General features: G+C 35.7%; 2 protein-coding genes across 3 annotated transcripts in view; one reads left to right on the forward strand and one right to left on the reverse strand.

The window, feature by feature from the left end:
• Nucleotides 1-123: 123 nt before the first annotated feature.
• Nucleotides 124-1,665, reverse strand: LOC108721507 (uncharacterized). Its single transcript, XM_018446077.1, has 2 exons — nucleotides 1,169-1,665; nucleotides 124-753 (listed from the first exon to the last, which is right to left on the reverse strand). Exons 1-2 carry the CDS (start codon nucleotides 1,481-1,483, stop codon nucleotides 478-480), a joined length of 591 nt encoding a protein of 196 aa, XP_018301579.1. The 5' UTR covers nucleotides 1,484-1,665; the 3' UTR covers nucleotides 124-477.
• A 970-nt stretch (nucleotides 1,666-2,635) lies between these two features.
• spg (dedicator of cytokinesis spg) overlaps nucleotides 2,636-14,736 on the forward strand; it is a 51,429-nt gene continuing 39,328 nt past the window's right edge. For both annotated transcript variants that reach the window (XM_018446194.1, XM_018446195.1), the window contains exons 1-4: nucleotides 2,636-2,874; nucleotides 10,448-10,531; nucleotides 11,423-11,616; nucleotides 12,060-12,208. In XM_018446194.1, the coding sequence (XP_018301696.1) occupies nucleotides 2,838-2,874; nucleotides 10,448-10,531; nucleotides 11,423-11,616; nucleotides 12,060-12,208 (464 nt within the window). In that variant the 5' untranslated portion in view covers nucleotides 2,636-2,837. The remainder of the gene's footprint in view (nucleotides 2,875-10,447; nucleotides 10,532-11,422; nucleotides 11,617-12,059; nucleotides 12,209-14,736) is intronic.

Below are 14,736 nucleotides of genomic sequence, written 5' to 3' on the forward strand. Positions count from 1 at the left end.
CGTAAATTTTATATTACTTTAAATTTAATGGATTTTTTACAGTAAACCATTATCTCAGCTTTAATCTTAAGCCGTAAGAAATTGACTAATCACAGTCGAATGTGAATAATAGACCATGACTAACATAAGTTTCCATCGAGGGTTAGAGTTGGATCAGAGTATAAGAACCGACCAATCACACTTAGTCTATGATTGATTAATTTCTTATGACTTAAAGATAATGACTTGTAGAAAGCCCATAGGGTTGAAACTAATAGAACAGCTCCGCCCTACCCTACTTGTATAAAAAAACATCATTGTTGGCTCAATGACGGATTCGCGTTGCTTGCGGCGAGTTGCTTGCAACTGAACATAAATAAATTATACTCGATATATAAATGTTGTTGCACACAAGGCACGCAAACCTGGCTGCGTTCGCTAGGAAGAAAGAGAGATCGACATGCAGTAACTTTGAAGAGAAGGCTCCTGGCTCTTCCCTTATCTCAACATGGAGAATCCTTTCACTTTTGTGAAGCGAAATGGTCTACAGTGTATGTAACGCATGTTGCACTCTGGCGACGAGGCACGTACCGGCGTGCTAATTTCATTCTCCTTATTCCAGGCGTGTCTCGGTGATTCGATGCCAAAAGGACTGTAGAGTTTAGTCGGCGTGCGACCTAAAAGTTGACGGGAGCGAGTCTGAGGTGTCTGCATGTTGGATGGAGACTGTTGTTCCTCCAGTCGCTGGCGTCTGCGTGTGGAACTCTTAAATTTCTATACATAGGAAAGAATTCTTTAAGTATCATTTGCTTGGTTTTGATATATATATAAAATTGATATTATGTTTATTATATTATCGTAATATAATGCATTAAATTTATATATCTAATGGACTTTCTACAATAAATCATTAGACATTTACATTAAAATTTTTGAACATTAAAACTCTCCTCTTCTGTTACTTTACAATGAAGTTATTTGATGTTAATTAATATGAAAATAATTGTTTTATAATTTAAATAGAATCAATTTTGATTGAACCCCAAATTAGAATCATCATCAAATATTAAATAAAGATGAAAGGATAATATTAATTTGAATTTGTTGAAATCTATAATAGACGGTCCAAGTAAAGGAAAATAAAAAGATAAAATTCATTTCTTGTCAATTTGTTCACAAATTTTCTTACCTGGGATATTGTGCCAAAAGTAGTACGCACGGAGGATATCGTCCTGGACAGCTTCTCGGCACCGTTCCGTAACGCTCGTCTCGAATCCGCGGATACGTTGCCAAGGCTGATATTGTTCCAGGACCGGTCAGTCGAATCCTTTGTCTTCTGTGATTTCTCTTTCGCGTCGTTATTGGACGATCCCCGATCTTTCTCGAATCGATCTTGCAGACGCTGACGCAGATTTCGCGAGCTCCGCACCATCTCCGGCGAGTTTCGCACGCTTAGCACCTCCCGGTGAAACGTGAATGAGACGCTGCGCGAGTCCGGTCGCATCTCGATAAATCCTGTCGTCCGTATGTAATTGTACCGTCGTAAATCCTGGGGCTTCGTCCTGCCTGTCTAAGATAATCCTAAACCTGATTGACCTGATGGCGAAACGCAATCGCGACCGTTGGTAACCGTTTCTCAATGATTTTTGACCACCTGATATGACCTGATATCCCGTGGAACAACTAGAAGGGAAACTCTCATTCCCATAACATTTTTATGGGGTTCCGCGCAACTCGCGTCGAGAGGAACGACCTAATTGGTGGACTCGGCGCTTAATTTTGAAAACGTTCGCCGGAATTGCAATTTTTGAAAATTTAATATTACTGTTTTGTATTTTTCTAATACTTTTTCAATCTTCAGTGTTGCATTATATTTTTTCAGTACATGAGAATATAATCCACAAAGTGATTGCATCATCGAAAGTTCTAAGAATTTTTCATATTTCCAAGAATTACGATTTTAACAATTCGGGATTTTGAATAATCAACAAGAAAGTATAATCGTAAATAAATAGCGTTGTTTATATGTTTAAAATTAATTTTTGCTTTCCACTTTAAACATTGTAAACACTGAAAACGGCCTGATAAAAAGGTCGAACCGTTTGTTTTTATAATATTCAAATATATCATAACTTGGCTCGTAGCCCTTATTGTTATTTTATGTTTATTTATTTTGAAAATAATTCTCAAAACGTCTTTGAGACATTCTTTGATAAAATCTGAAAGACGTTTAAAAAATTTTTAAGACGCGTCTTTAGGCACTCGTGTTCTCTGAATTGTCTTTAAGACGAATTAAAGCTTCGTTCGAAACAAAGTATAATTTCACATTCGTTACTATACATTTGTTCTGTAATACATCCTCTAATAATAAATCGTAAAATTAATGTTTACAAGCTGATCATTAAAGTTGTGACAGTCACGCACTTCCGTGGGCCTTTAATAATACGTCGCTAGCGTCTCTAGTTATTTTTTTACTCCGTGCATCTGACGCGTGTACCACGTGACGCGTAGTGCGGCCGGCCTCAGCGGGGGAGGGCGGTGGCGGTCGACGGCGGGGCGGCGTTGCCAATGCCGTCAGTCAGCCGCGGCTCGCCTCGCGGCCCGTCGCTTACCGGCAACAACGCTATTCGTTACGACCAGCCGTCTGTCGTCGCAGCGCAGTGTGCAATATTCGTGCTGCCAAACGCATCTAATGTTTGTGTTTTCGTACCTCTCGTGATAATAAAAATTCTATATTACGTCGCAGACGTTGTCACGCGAGGTGAGTAGGACGCGCGTGCGGCAGCAGACGCGCCGCCCTGGCATGTAGCTATCGCCACCGGTCCACGTCGTCGGCGTCGCACCGTCCGGCCCTCGAGATGTGGACTACGACAAAAACCACCAAGTACGGCGTCGGTAAGTCGGTTTTATCTGTACAACGCGCGCGAGTCTGCTCCGTCCCTCTCCTTTCGTCTGCCGTTCCACTTCGGAGCTGTCAAATTTCACGGCGCGGTCTGGCCGGCCCGGCCGGGAATCCCCGGTAATGATCGCGAGATCGCACGGCATGACACTTCGCGATCGCGACGATTTCCCGTCCGCGAGCGATTTTGCTTGGATGACGTTCGCGAGGATCATCGTGATCACAAACGGACTCTCTCGCCGGCGGCGGCGACGTGCGTGTGTGAGTGCGTGCGTCGTGCGTGCGCGCGTGTGGGTGTTCCTGCGTGTGCTCCATTCATGCATTGATCGTGCGCGCGAGTAGTAAAGTCCGCGCTTGATAAAGCCGAGTCGGTCCCGGATTTCGCGCCTCCGCGCTCTTCTGATGCGCGACGAATACTTTCAGCATCCTTATCGCGAACGTCGCGAATGTTGCAGCCGGTTGCAACGTGGTAGCAGGATTTAACAAATTTAAAAGGACGTTCGAAGATGAATCCTTTTATAACGTTTCGCATGACGATGTCGAACGATAATTTTAGTGTACAATTATACTGGTGATTTGCTATATTAGAGGCTAAAGTAGTAGATATGCGTTTATATTATGTAGGAGAATTCCATTTCGTGTACCAGAGATACGGGAAAACCTGACTCACACTAATTATCGCGTTTTGTCGAGTAAAGATATATAGCACGGAGTACAGAAAAAAAATTTACAAAAACACTAAACTCTGCGGATTTTAATGTCAAGCCATTTGAACTGTAAACAAGAAGTCGTAAATTAATCATTTTTAACGATACAGTAAAAAAAAAATCTGATGTGAAGTTTAATTAATATTGCAAATTAAAGTGTTGCAACAATTCTACATAAAATCCACATTACTTGATTTAACAAAAATGCACAAATATAGCGGTTTATGGAACTTAAAACTGCAACTCAGACTTTTCAGAGAGAACTTTCCGGAGTATGAAATGAAGGATTCTGATTGGTTGATTCTATTGTGCGCCCTTATACGTTATGCAAAAGTCTGTGCTGCACTTTTATGGGTTTTCTACTAGCCATTACCTGAACTTTAAATCTAAAATTTTAAAGCCATAAGAAATTGACCAATCGTAGTTGGATGTGAGAAGAATAATCGATTACTATTAGTCAATTTCTTATGGCTTAAGACTAGCTTAGGTAATGGCTTATTGTAGAAAATCCATTATGGAGAACGTACGCAAAGAAATATTTCTTATAGCGAATTCGATTCAGTGCGCATTAAAGTCATCGTACACAAATTGATGTAAAGATATATGTATGTTTACTATAAATGTTCAATATAATTATAAAAAAAACCGGATTAAACGAGTTCTCAATACCGAGAAAGTTTCATAAATCAGTGACTTTTTAAAAGGAGACAATATTGAAAAATAAGTCAAATTTCAGTAAAAAAAATTTAAAAAAGTTCGATTTATCAAACTGCTCTCGTACATTTTATCACATACTGAGAAAAAGATTTGATTTGAAACGAACGAACCGGAAAATTCTGATTATACCAATCAAAATTCCGATTATTTCAATCAATAGAGTTTTAGCAGATTTAATCAGAAAATTCTAATTCGTTCATTTTCAATTAATCCATTCAGTCATTTTTTCAGTGTGCTGTTAAATAAAATGTATTTTATAATTCGAAATATTTGCATTTCATTTTTACACAGATCAAATCAGAGTACCATGACTTTAATAGATATGCACCAGTGTATCCAACTGAATTCGCTACTATTGTACAAAAAGATAGAAAAATACATTTTTATAAAAAATTAGGAAATATTTCATGAAATATTCAAAAGATAATGCAAATGGAATTTTATCGTTGTACTGGAATATCTATGTGCGACGGTGGTTAGTTATGTCAAGTGGCTACGTCTGCTTGAAGATCTCTGACGCGGCAAGAAGTATGCGAAGACGAAGAACGAGACTTTGGCTTCGGAATCGGAATCAATTTACAGCGCGGGATCGTTCGTCCGGCATTTTTTCGCGATTAATTAACGCTCGCGTTAATCCTCGACGCTCAGTTTAAAGTCGTTAGCATTACCGTCGACTCAATTTTCTTTCAAGCAGTGCAAACGACTCTAATCCGATAAATAGCGCCTTTAATCAGGGCGATGAGATTAATCATTGATTCCTAAGCCTTTCTCTTTTTAATCATCGGTGTTTCTCGTTGTCAGTGAAGGAGTGTTTATGCAATTTATTAGATAAAATAATTTAATAAATCATGTGTTCTTTATATCGATGAAATATTAAATTTTTTTATCACTTTTTTATTTTCATAATAATTTATTTATTCGTATTTCTAGTATTAAGATAACTCGAAATTAAATTTATCCGAAAGTTTGATTTCGAAATATAGATATATTTTTTGCAAGTTTTTTTTATCTCCTCCAGATATAAAATAAAACGATTCGCAGACTCCTTGTTCGCACGTGATAGCTTCCGGGATTTTTCTCGGCTATGTTCGGACTCGCACGGTCTGAGTGTGTTAGCGACGCGATTAAAGCACAATCTTCCAATCTACCAATGTACGACACTATTCACGCGGTCATGCCCCTATGCATTATTTCTTTTTAGCGGGACCGTTGTAGATGTAGAATTGCGCCGTCTTTCTCTCCTCTTTTTCTCTTTCATTCTCTCTCTCGTGGCAAGTCTGCAGATGCGTTATTCCTGCCATTACCGAGACCCTTGTGCCGTAAACCCCGAACACTAAAGGCAGATCCATTTTAACATGAAAATATCGGGAAAGCCTTCGAAGCACCGTTCTCCTTTTACGATATCCCGCTCGTATCCCATTTCCGGTATCCCACAGACAATACTATAGTGCTCTTTTTTAAATTGTATAATTTCACTTTTATTCCAAATTTTACAGTGAAATAGTATTCATCAATATGCTTCTATATTTTTGGTGTTATTTTTCTGCACGAAAAGAACGATTTTGCTGAAGCATGAAAAAATGTAGCTAGATACAGATTTGAAAATAATTTTGTTGGCCATCCAAATAATTATATAGAACGCTTAAACATGATAAGTGATGTTGTAAAAAACGTTGACGTTCTATCACCTTGAGTGTGCTATACAATTATTTTGATGGTCCAATAAAATTATTTTTCAATTATACTCTTCAGCAAAATCGTTCTTTTCGCGCGTTATTGCCAAATTTAACGCAAATTTTTATATTTATAAACATGAATCTTGAAAAAAAATATATAAGTACATAATTATACAGAAGGTACAAAAATGCTAAAAGGATTCATAACGGATAAACTTTAAAAATAAAACTTTTATATCTGCAGATATAAAAGTTTCTTAAGATATCATAAGTCATACGTCTATCAACGAGACGCTGTTACGCGATGCAACTTTTAAACCTATTCAGCCGCACATAAATGTTAATATTAGTATCAGCTATCTCGCAATGTGAGTGACGTTATCGGTGCATTTCCTGCCGTCTCTCCTTCATCGTTTGTTAACCACATTTTACGCGCGCAAAAAAGCTCCCGGTAATTTAACCGGCGTGTCGTATGTACGTACGCATGGATATGATCCACCGGCGCTTTTGACATTTTATGATCGTACATAAAGCAACGTTTCCGTTGCGCGAAAAATGTGCGACGTTCGCTTCTGCCGCGCGGCAGAAAATAGCCGACAGTATTTTGCGCAACCGCGAGAATTTTGTTGTATTGTTTCTCGTGTCCCAGATACACGACTAATTACAAAATGATAAACAATTAAAATAATACGTGATACAAGATATATACATGCATATACATAGAATTTATCAAATTATGAAGACAATATTTATGATGATTTAGTAAAAAAATTTTTTTTTCAACTTTTACAAATTTATTATAACGCAATTTATTTTTCTGGATTACGGTGCACATTTTTAATTTTGGAATTATTCCCTACGGTACTTCGTACAATTTTTCTCGGGAAAGCCTTCACCGCACGGGTCCAGGAGGCATTACGATTTCAGATGTCATTGTTTATATCTTCATTTTGTAACCCTTCTCGAGGGCGTTACAGTCCTATCTTCCATCGGTCTTATTGATATCCGACGCTGCCTGTCTCCGCACGTTGTGATTTTGCCCACGTGTGAGCGTGAGCTCTGATGGTTCCCTTGTGTCAACTTACTCCTTCCGTTACTAGTATTTACTGTCATGTGTTTATTGTACGTGTAAAATCTTACTCCCCTGTAATCTATCTATCCCATACAGCACAGAACGTGCAGCAATATCGTTGCAATAACGCTGCAATATTGCTGCAACATGCAATATTGCTGCAATGTTGCAGCATTGTGCAACTTTTGTGCTGTAGGGATAATGTAATGGTTTCTTCCTTATGAAAGGGGAATATTTGAAATAAAAGTAAATATTTTTATATGGAATTTTTCACAGTGATTTAAAAATGTTCACAAAGTTATACATTTGAAATATTTTCACTGCTTTTATTCGTTTCGTGTTTTCTCACATTTCTATCACTCGAAATGGAAGCACGTAAATTTTTAAGTTTCGAGACTGACGCACACACGAAGCCATCATTGACGCTCCGGGAGAAAGCGGATCGCAGGGAATCGTTGGACGGAAAATTCGGGAAAAGAACGGCAGAAATGGCCGCCAGACCTATGCCTGCGGTCCCCCTACGGTCGCGAATGTTTCGTATAGTCGAGAAAGGGAGTTATCGATTTAATTCCCTGCGGGAAAAGCTATGGGGGAAAGCCGCACGACGTGAACACTTCGCGGTCTATCCTTTGTTCGTGCCGCGCTGAAAATGGAATTCTTTCAAAGAGTGATTTTAAATAATTTTATATTTTATTTTTTACGAGAGGAGAAAGAGAGAGAGAGAGAAAGAGTAAAAAAGTATGCATGAAAAGATGAACTCAGAGTGAAATTTTATATAATAATACAGAGAGAGAAGCTAGGATTTTCATTTTTTTGAACTTTATGGTATCTGTATTGTTATATGTATTGTTATATATGTATAGTATCATATATATTAGTATATATTCTATAATATATAAATTGCAGGGTATTATCTTTTATTCCACGCGTATATTTTTTTTATTTCATTATATAGTTTATTTTACATTATACATGTTTTGTCTTACATTTATGAAGCTCACTAGGAACTGTCTGCGATTTCTCTTGTCGATATGATTTTACCATATTTTCGTGGCTTTTATTCAAATTATCTTAACGAGATACTATACGTTCATTGTTCAGAAAAGTTAATTAACGTTATCTGTGAATTCTCAATGTTTTTGAATATGGAATTAAATATCCAGAAAAATATACGTGAAGAAAGCTATGTCTAATCTGTCTCTATTACACGGGGAAATTTTCCATTAAGGCCAGAAGAGATTATGCGGAATAGTCTGCCTGCCATCCGGTGACGCAAAACATTCCGTATAAGTGACATTCTATTGATCGTACTGTCTCTTTCACGACATACACGTGGTAGCGTATTGTCGCGGACCTCTGCTCACTGCAAAATATCTCTATTGTGTTGTCCGGTAAAAAAGAAAAAAAAAAGAAAACCACCATCGTCATTCACGCAGACGTTCCGTGCTGTTGCCACGATTCCACAGATCGTAGATTTAAAGAATGCCGATTTGCGGCATCAATTTAATTTGTAGGTACAGTTTTGTGAGATTTCAGAGAGCGACGAATTTTCCTTTGTATTTGACATTGTAATCTGAATTTACTTTTTGAATCTTGCAAAAATTTAGAATTTAAGGTGCCAACGAAGTGATTCTAAATTCATCTCATATTCCTCTTTCAATACACATTACATTTATTCGTCGTTGATTACTTTTAACTTTAAATAAAATTTCGTATTCAAAATTCATTTCAATTCTTTCCAGGTTGATGCAGGTTATAAATTGTATCACGCTACATCATGTCGATGTTCACGTTTATATCCCTTTTCGTTCCATCGAGTTTTATGAATGATGTCGAACAGTAATCGATACACGTGAATGAAATGCATCGCTTGCGATGGAAAGAAATGAGCAATCCATGTGGCGCAACATGATGTGTAGCTGTCAAAAATTGTGCCACATTGTCCCACGCATGTCGCTCGTAGACGGTCCCAAATGTGGGCGAGCAAGTGCGTAATGCCAGTTAACGTATACAGGATGTCCCAAAAAAAGACGAGTAGCAACATCCTCTCATCGCCTAACTTATAAGTTTCTATACGAGAATCGAACTGCTTCGTTATTTAATGTCTAAACTTTATTATATATGTGTATGTTATAAAAAGTAAAAACTTTGAAATTATGAATAAATGTTAGTAATAATTTAGTAAAAACTCTCTCCAATGATGGAAAAATCTCAGCTGTTTAGAAAACATTCGAAAAAATACCTTTCCTCATTTTGGAAATCATATACCGTTTTATTTTATATTAATTAAAATATTATCGAAAATAGATTAAACTTCCATTGTAGAAATATCAATTCTAAATTTTTTGTGCTTTCTCGGCATCTCTCGTATATCTACACGTACGTAAGCCACAAACCGTATCCACAAGAAAACGCACAGAGTTGGGAAAAGAAAGAGAGAAGGATTGAGAAGCACAAGCGAAAAAGAGAAAGAAATAGAGATGCGCTCATTGAGATGCGTCTCGCGTGCGTTTCTCTGGCGACCGAGGACCGGAAGTTGGCTCGTCATACGTGCATCGTCACGCGTATCCGGTACCCTGAAGCTGGCTTATCATGACTGACAATTCTAAAAAAATCCCGTGATACCGATCTCGATATGGAGAAATATTGACTTGTTCGTATGATTGAAGCCATTATTGTTGCAAGCTTAAGTTTAGCAGTTATCAATTCGTTGAAATAAAATGCTTAGAAAAATGCAGCTGCGAAGATATTATACATCAATATAATGCCAACATAGATTATAATATATATACCTAAAGCTGTATCTCTATTATAAAACGATAGAATCTTATCTCCCCTGATACGATATTTCACAGTAATAGGTATATCACAGAAACAATTAAAACAGACAATATAATAGAATATATAATTATATATATATTTTATTTGTACAAATATACGCATTTAATTTATAACTTAAACATATATATTGTATACATATAATTATGTATGTATAATATTAATATTGATTAATAAATAAATAAGAAAATAATAGTTTATGGAGATATACACACGACAGAAAATGCTATAATTTACACTGCATATTATAACATTTTATAATATAGTAAGGAATAAATTTTAATTCTTATATATCTATACTTACGTCATAATTTTACCGTTTGGATTAATTATAATATCGAGAATTATTTTTAAATAATTATAAAATAATTATTTAAAATAGGCGTGATTGCCGTTGCGTACTACACGGTTATCAGTCGTGGTGATACGTTAGTTTACGTGGACGATGTAACGAGATCTAGTTAACCGGTGACAATGGCGATGCTCGTTAAAAATATCATTGCGTCATATCGTGGCACACAATTCTCACTGATAATGTCTACTATGATCTCTTTTACAGCTGTATACAACTGGCGGGGGGACACGCGATATGGATTACCCTTGGAAATTGGAGAAACCGTACAGATCTTGGAGGAGTGCGCGGGTACGTAATCTGATACTTGATCTTACCCGTGTTTCTCGCATGGACAAAATCGATGTACTTTGCATCGAGTTTCGATATCGTTTAACGTCAAGGGAAATGATTAAGTCACCAGGAAGCGCGATAGTAATAACGTAATTACGCATTCTGAACCAGGATGGAGCACTGGGAATGATATAGATACAGAGAGAGATTGAAGAGAGAATATTAAAGCGTAATATCAAAATTTTTGTCTGAATTTAAAGATTTCTATTAAAATTTTACTAATATGCAATAATTCTTTTGCATCGACATGTATCAAACGATTCGTACTATTTCCTCGCTAAAATTAATTTTAGGCAGTTTACTCAAATTAACTTACGCAATTTAATAGAAACATTGCATTAATTATTTAGCAAGCAGAATAATAATACACACTGAGAAAAATATCCTAAAAATTTCAATATTTATTTTTCAATAGTATACCAACTAAATATTTATTAAATATAAAAATATATTTATTTAGTACAAAAACATTAATTCGATTTAACAATCACTTCTTTTTATTAAATAAATATTTATTTATTGTAAGTAAATGTTTAGTTGGCAATATTCAAATAAATATTTATTTAAATTTAGGCTATTTTTTTCTCAGTGCAGGAAGAAAATCGTATTTCATAGATTCATGCAAAATCATTCTATTGACTGATGTCTCATATAATAATTAAATACTGCTATTTTTCGTATTAATTCTAACATCAATGTTCACGTTCATCATTGTCTAAATTAATAGCAATAGCCATGTTTGCGTATCTGTGTAGTGCCAAAGATATATATAGGTATAAGAGTATTCTCAGACATAAGTGGAATGCAATCGGTAAAATGCAACTAAAATGAAATTCCTGACGATTCCAGGCTGGTATAGAGGTTTCTCGACGAAGAATCGCGCGGTGAAGGGGATCTTCCCGAGTTCCTACGTGCATCTGAAGCCCTGCAAAATCGACAATGAAGGTCTTTTCGAATCCGTTATACCATTAGAGGATCCGGTGGTCCGGGAAGTCACTCTGGTCCTGCGAGAATGGGGTAGTATTTGGAAGAGGTTGTACGTGGTGAGTACACCGCATTCTGTACTTCTCTTTGCCCTCCTTCCTCTCTTCTTCATTGCGAAATCTGTCTTTGTAGTCCGTTTCAGAGAATATTTTTTCGTTATTAAAATTGCGATCGATGAAGAAAAAATTGCAATCCTTTAATACTTTCTTTCTCATTCACTTCTTTGCTTCTGTATTTGAAAATATCTACGTTATTTATACATACATAAATAACGTATATATCTTAATATTAATTAGGATTCTCTAAGGAAGTAAGTCTGTTCTTTGATGAATTTTCATTAATTAATAATTTTCTTCTATTTTGCCTTTACTTTCCTGTTCTTTATATTTCACGTAACACAAGATTCATAAAAAGGATTGATTTTATAGTTTTTTTTCTTTATCTTCAGGGATGCGTATAAAACTTTTTAGCGATTTAATATGTAAACCTCTGTCTGATGCAGGAGCGTGAGGAGTACAAATTCAACGCGTTGCGTAAAGTGATGCGGGAACTATTAGAATGGCGGCGGCAACTTTTGGCTGGCACCCTCACGACTGATCAGACGCGGGAGTTGAAGTTGCGGATAATCAATAAAGTGGATTGGGGAAATCGGTAAGTTGGAAAAAATATATTATTCTACGCTAAATTCGCGGCACGTGCCACCGGAATGAAAGTGGGAACAATATCTTTTCATCATTCGTACTTAGGAAAAACTTACTGAGTTTCTTTAATTACTTAGTCGATTTGCGCGGATGCTTTCTAATGATGGCATATGGATACTATAATTAAAGCATATTATCCACTGTTTATGTATATTTATTACCAATAGCGCAAATAACGTATTGATTTTTATTAGCAATCGAATTAATGTAGTTACCAGTATAGAGAAGAAAATATTAAGTTATATTTTTTTAATATTAAAAGTTATATTTATATATATATATCTACTCAAATTTCTTTCTAATAAAAAATGACATACACACACAGATATATGTACCTATATATCATTTTTTATTAGAATCTTTAGTCAAATAATTTATGCGCAAAGTGATCTTTTGTGCAATTGGAGAAAGCAGTTGCACCGAATAGTTTCAGCTGATACAACTGAAGAGAACTTCGAAATTGATTCGCTCTCGCGTGACCATGCGCTAATTAAGTTCGCTTGCACGCGCAATTGCTCCATAAAAGCGAATGATACACGACACTGTTGGAAAGAATTTCTTTTATTCTGTCATTCTCTTTCATATTAATCGCTATAACGACGTTGCACATGTCGACAGTCTTCCTCTCATCAAACACGAGTCAAAAGAAGCATTTCGCTCTTCCTAAAGAATACACTAATGTAATCTTTTTTCATATATATATATATACACACACACACACACATACACATATATATGTATATATATACATGTGTATATATAATATGTGTGTGTGTATGTATGTGTGTATAAAAGGCACATTTTACGAACAACTATTACACTTATATAATTGTTCTCTCTTTCTCTCGCTCTTTCTCTCTCTCTCTTTCTCTCCCTCTCTCTCGTTCATCTTAAACATCTATCTTAAGATATCACTCGAAGCGCGATTGTCGGTAATCTAACGGGTTGCGGATACCGTAAAGGGAAGGGTCGTAGCGTTATATGTTATTATATATAGTTATTGTCGGTAGCGCTTATACATTACTCTCGCGAACAAGAGGACATGGGGAACGTATCCGATGGAAAGTTTCTATTGTTTCTGTTAACAGGAAGGAAGATTATTGTATACGCGATAATTAATCGCACGAAATAAAGTCTACTTAGGAAACAACATAATATTCGGGGATATCGTTCTTCTTAATAAATTGAAGCAATTCCAATTAGCGCTAATGCAGTACTTAATTACGTTAAATACTACATCGTTAAAAACGAAAGTATTTATGTATCGCAAGATAATATCGCAAAATCTTAATCCTATATAGAGAAATCTCCTTTATACATTTAACATAATATATCTAAATAATTTTTTTCTGCTTTCTGTTGTATTTAAATTTAAATCTTTCTACTTTTATTCTAAGTAATTAATTTTCAAAGTTCAGGAACTAATATTATATTTGCAGAAACATTATTTTGATAGATTTTTAGATATGTGGAGATCCCCTGTAAATGAATTGCGGAAAAGAAGATGTTAAATGTGAAACGTTTGACTACACATTATCACGGGATTGCTCGCACAGTTCTTTTTTCAGTCAAATTTCAATGTATCATTTGTTTTAACCTTTGTTACAATCTTTAGCGCCAATCATGTGAAAATATTCGCATAAAGAAACAATAGAAAAAATAATGAATCGTGAGATGTATGAACGTTTGTTTTTTGTTCCTTTTGCTTGGAATATTGACACGTTATTTTATCTTTATTAGACTACTGTAGGCTAACAAAGATAAAATAAATGTAATTACACCTTCTGTAGTATAAAATAAGTCGCAATATTTTTACATCTTCGTTAATAATTATGTGATGGTACGCGATAGTATTCTGTGATATTATTGTCTAAATTCACGGATTTCGCTACATTCGCTCGGACATTAAGCTTCATATAAATCGCTTTTTGCACGAAAACCTTCGAATATTCGGATATATATACTTAATATACATACAATATACGTACAATTATTTAAAAAATTAGAGAATTCGTTGTTGAGCATATTCTTGTCTTTGAATTTCTGTGTGATTGTGACGAGGTCGTTATAACGTACATCGATATATTTTTCGTCACAAGTAATGAAATAATGAATGTTCTCCTACGTCACTTTGAGTAAAATATTGCCGCGCTCCCTAACTAATGTAAGCGATTTGCGGGACATTTGTTATACATATTGCAAAAGCAAGTATCAAATGTATTTCAGCGATATGTTCACCGTTTCGATGCCTGCTTTTTATTTTGTTCTTTTGAAGGTATAAAAGGAATGTTGCGCATGGGACACCGTTATGAATTCGCGTGTCTCATGTGTGGCCGTTACTCTCCTCCAAATCGCGAAATAAATCGGCATTGAATAAATTTATATGAAACAAATGATTAATAATCAAAATGACTCGATATTATAGCGAGTGGGAATGTGACTCTATTCACATTTGGAAACGTGTTGCGACTTAACGAT

Source organism: Mycetomoellerius zeteki, unplaced genomic scaffold (assembly GCF_001594055.1).
Source record: "Mycetomoellerius zeteki isolate Tzet28-1 unplaced genomic scaffold, Tzet1.0 scaffold174, whole genome shotgun sequence".
In the NCBI taxonomy this organism is placed as follows: domain Eukaryota; kingdom Metazoa; phylum Arthropoda; class Insecta; order Hymenoptera; family Formicidae; genus Mycetomoellerius; species Mycetomoellerius zeteki.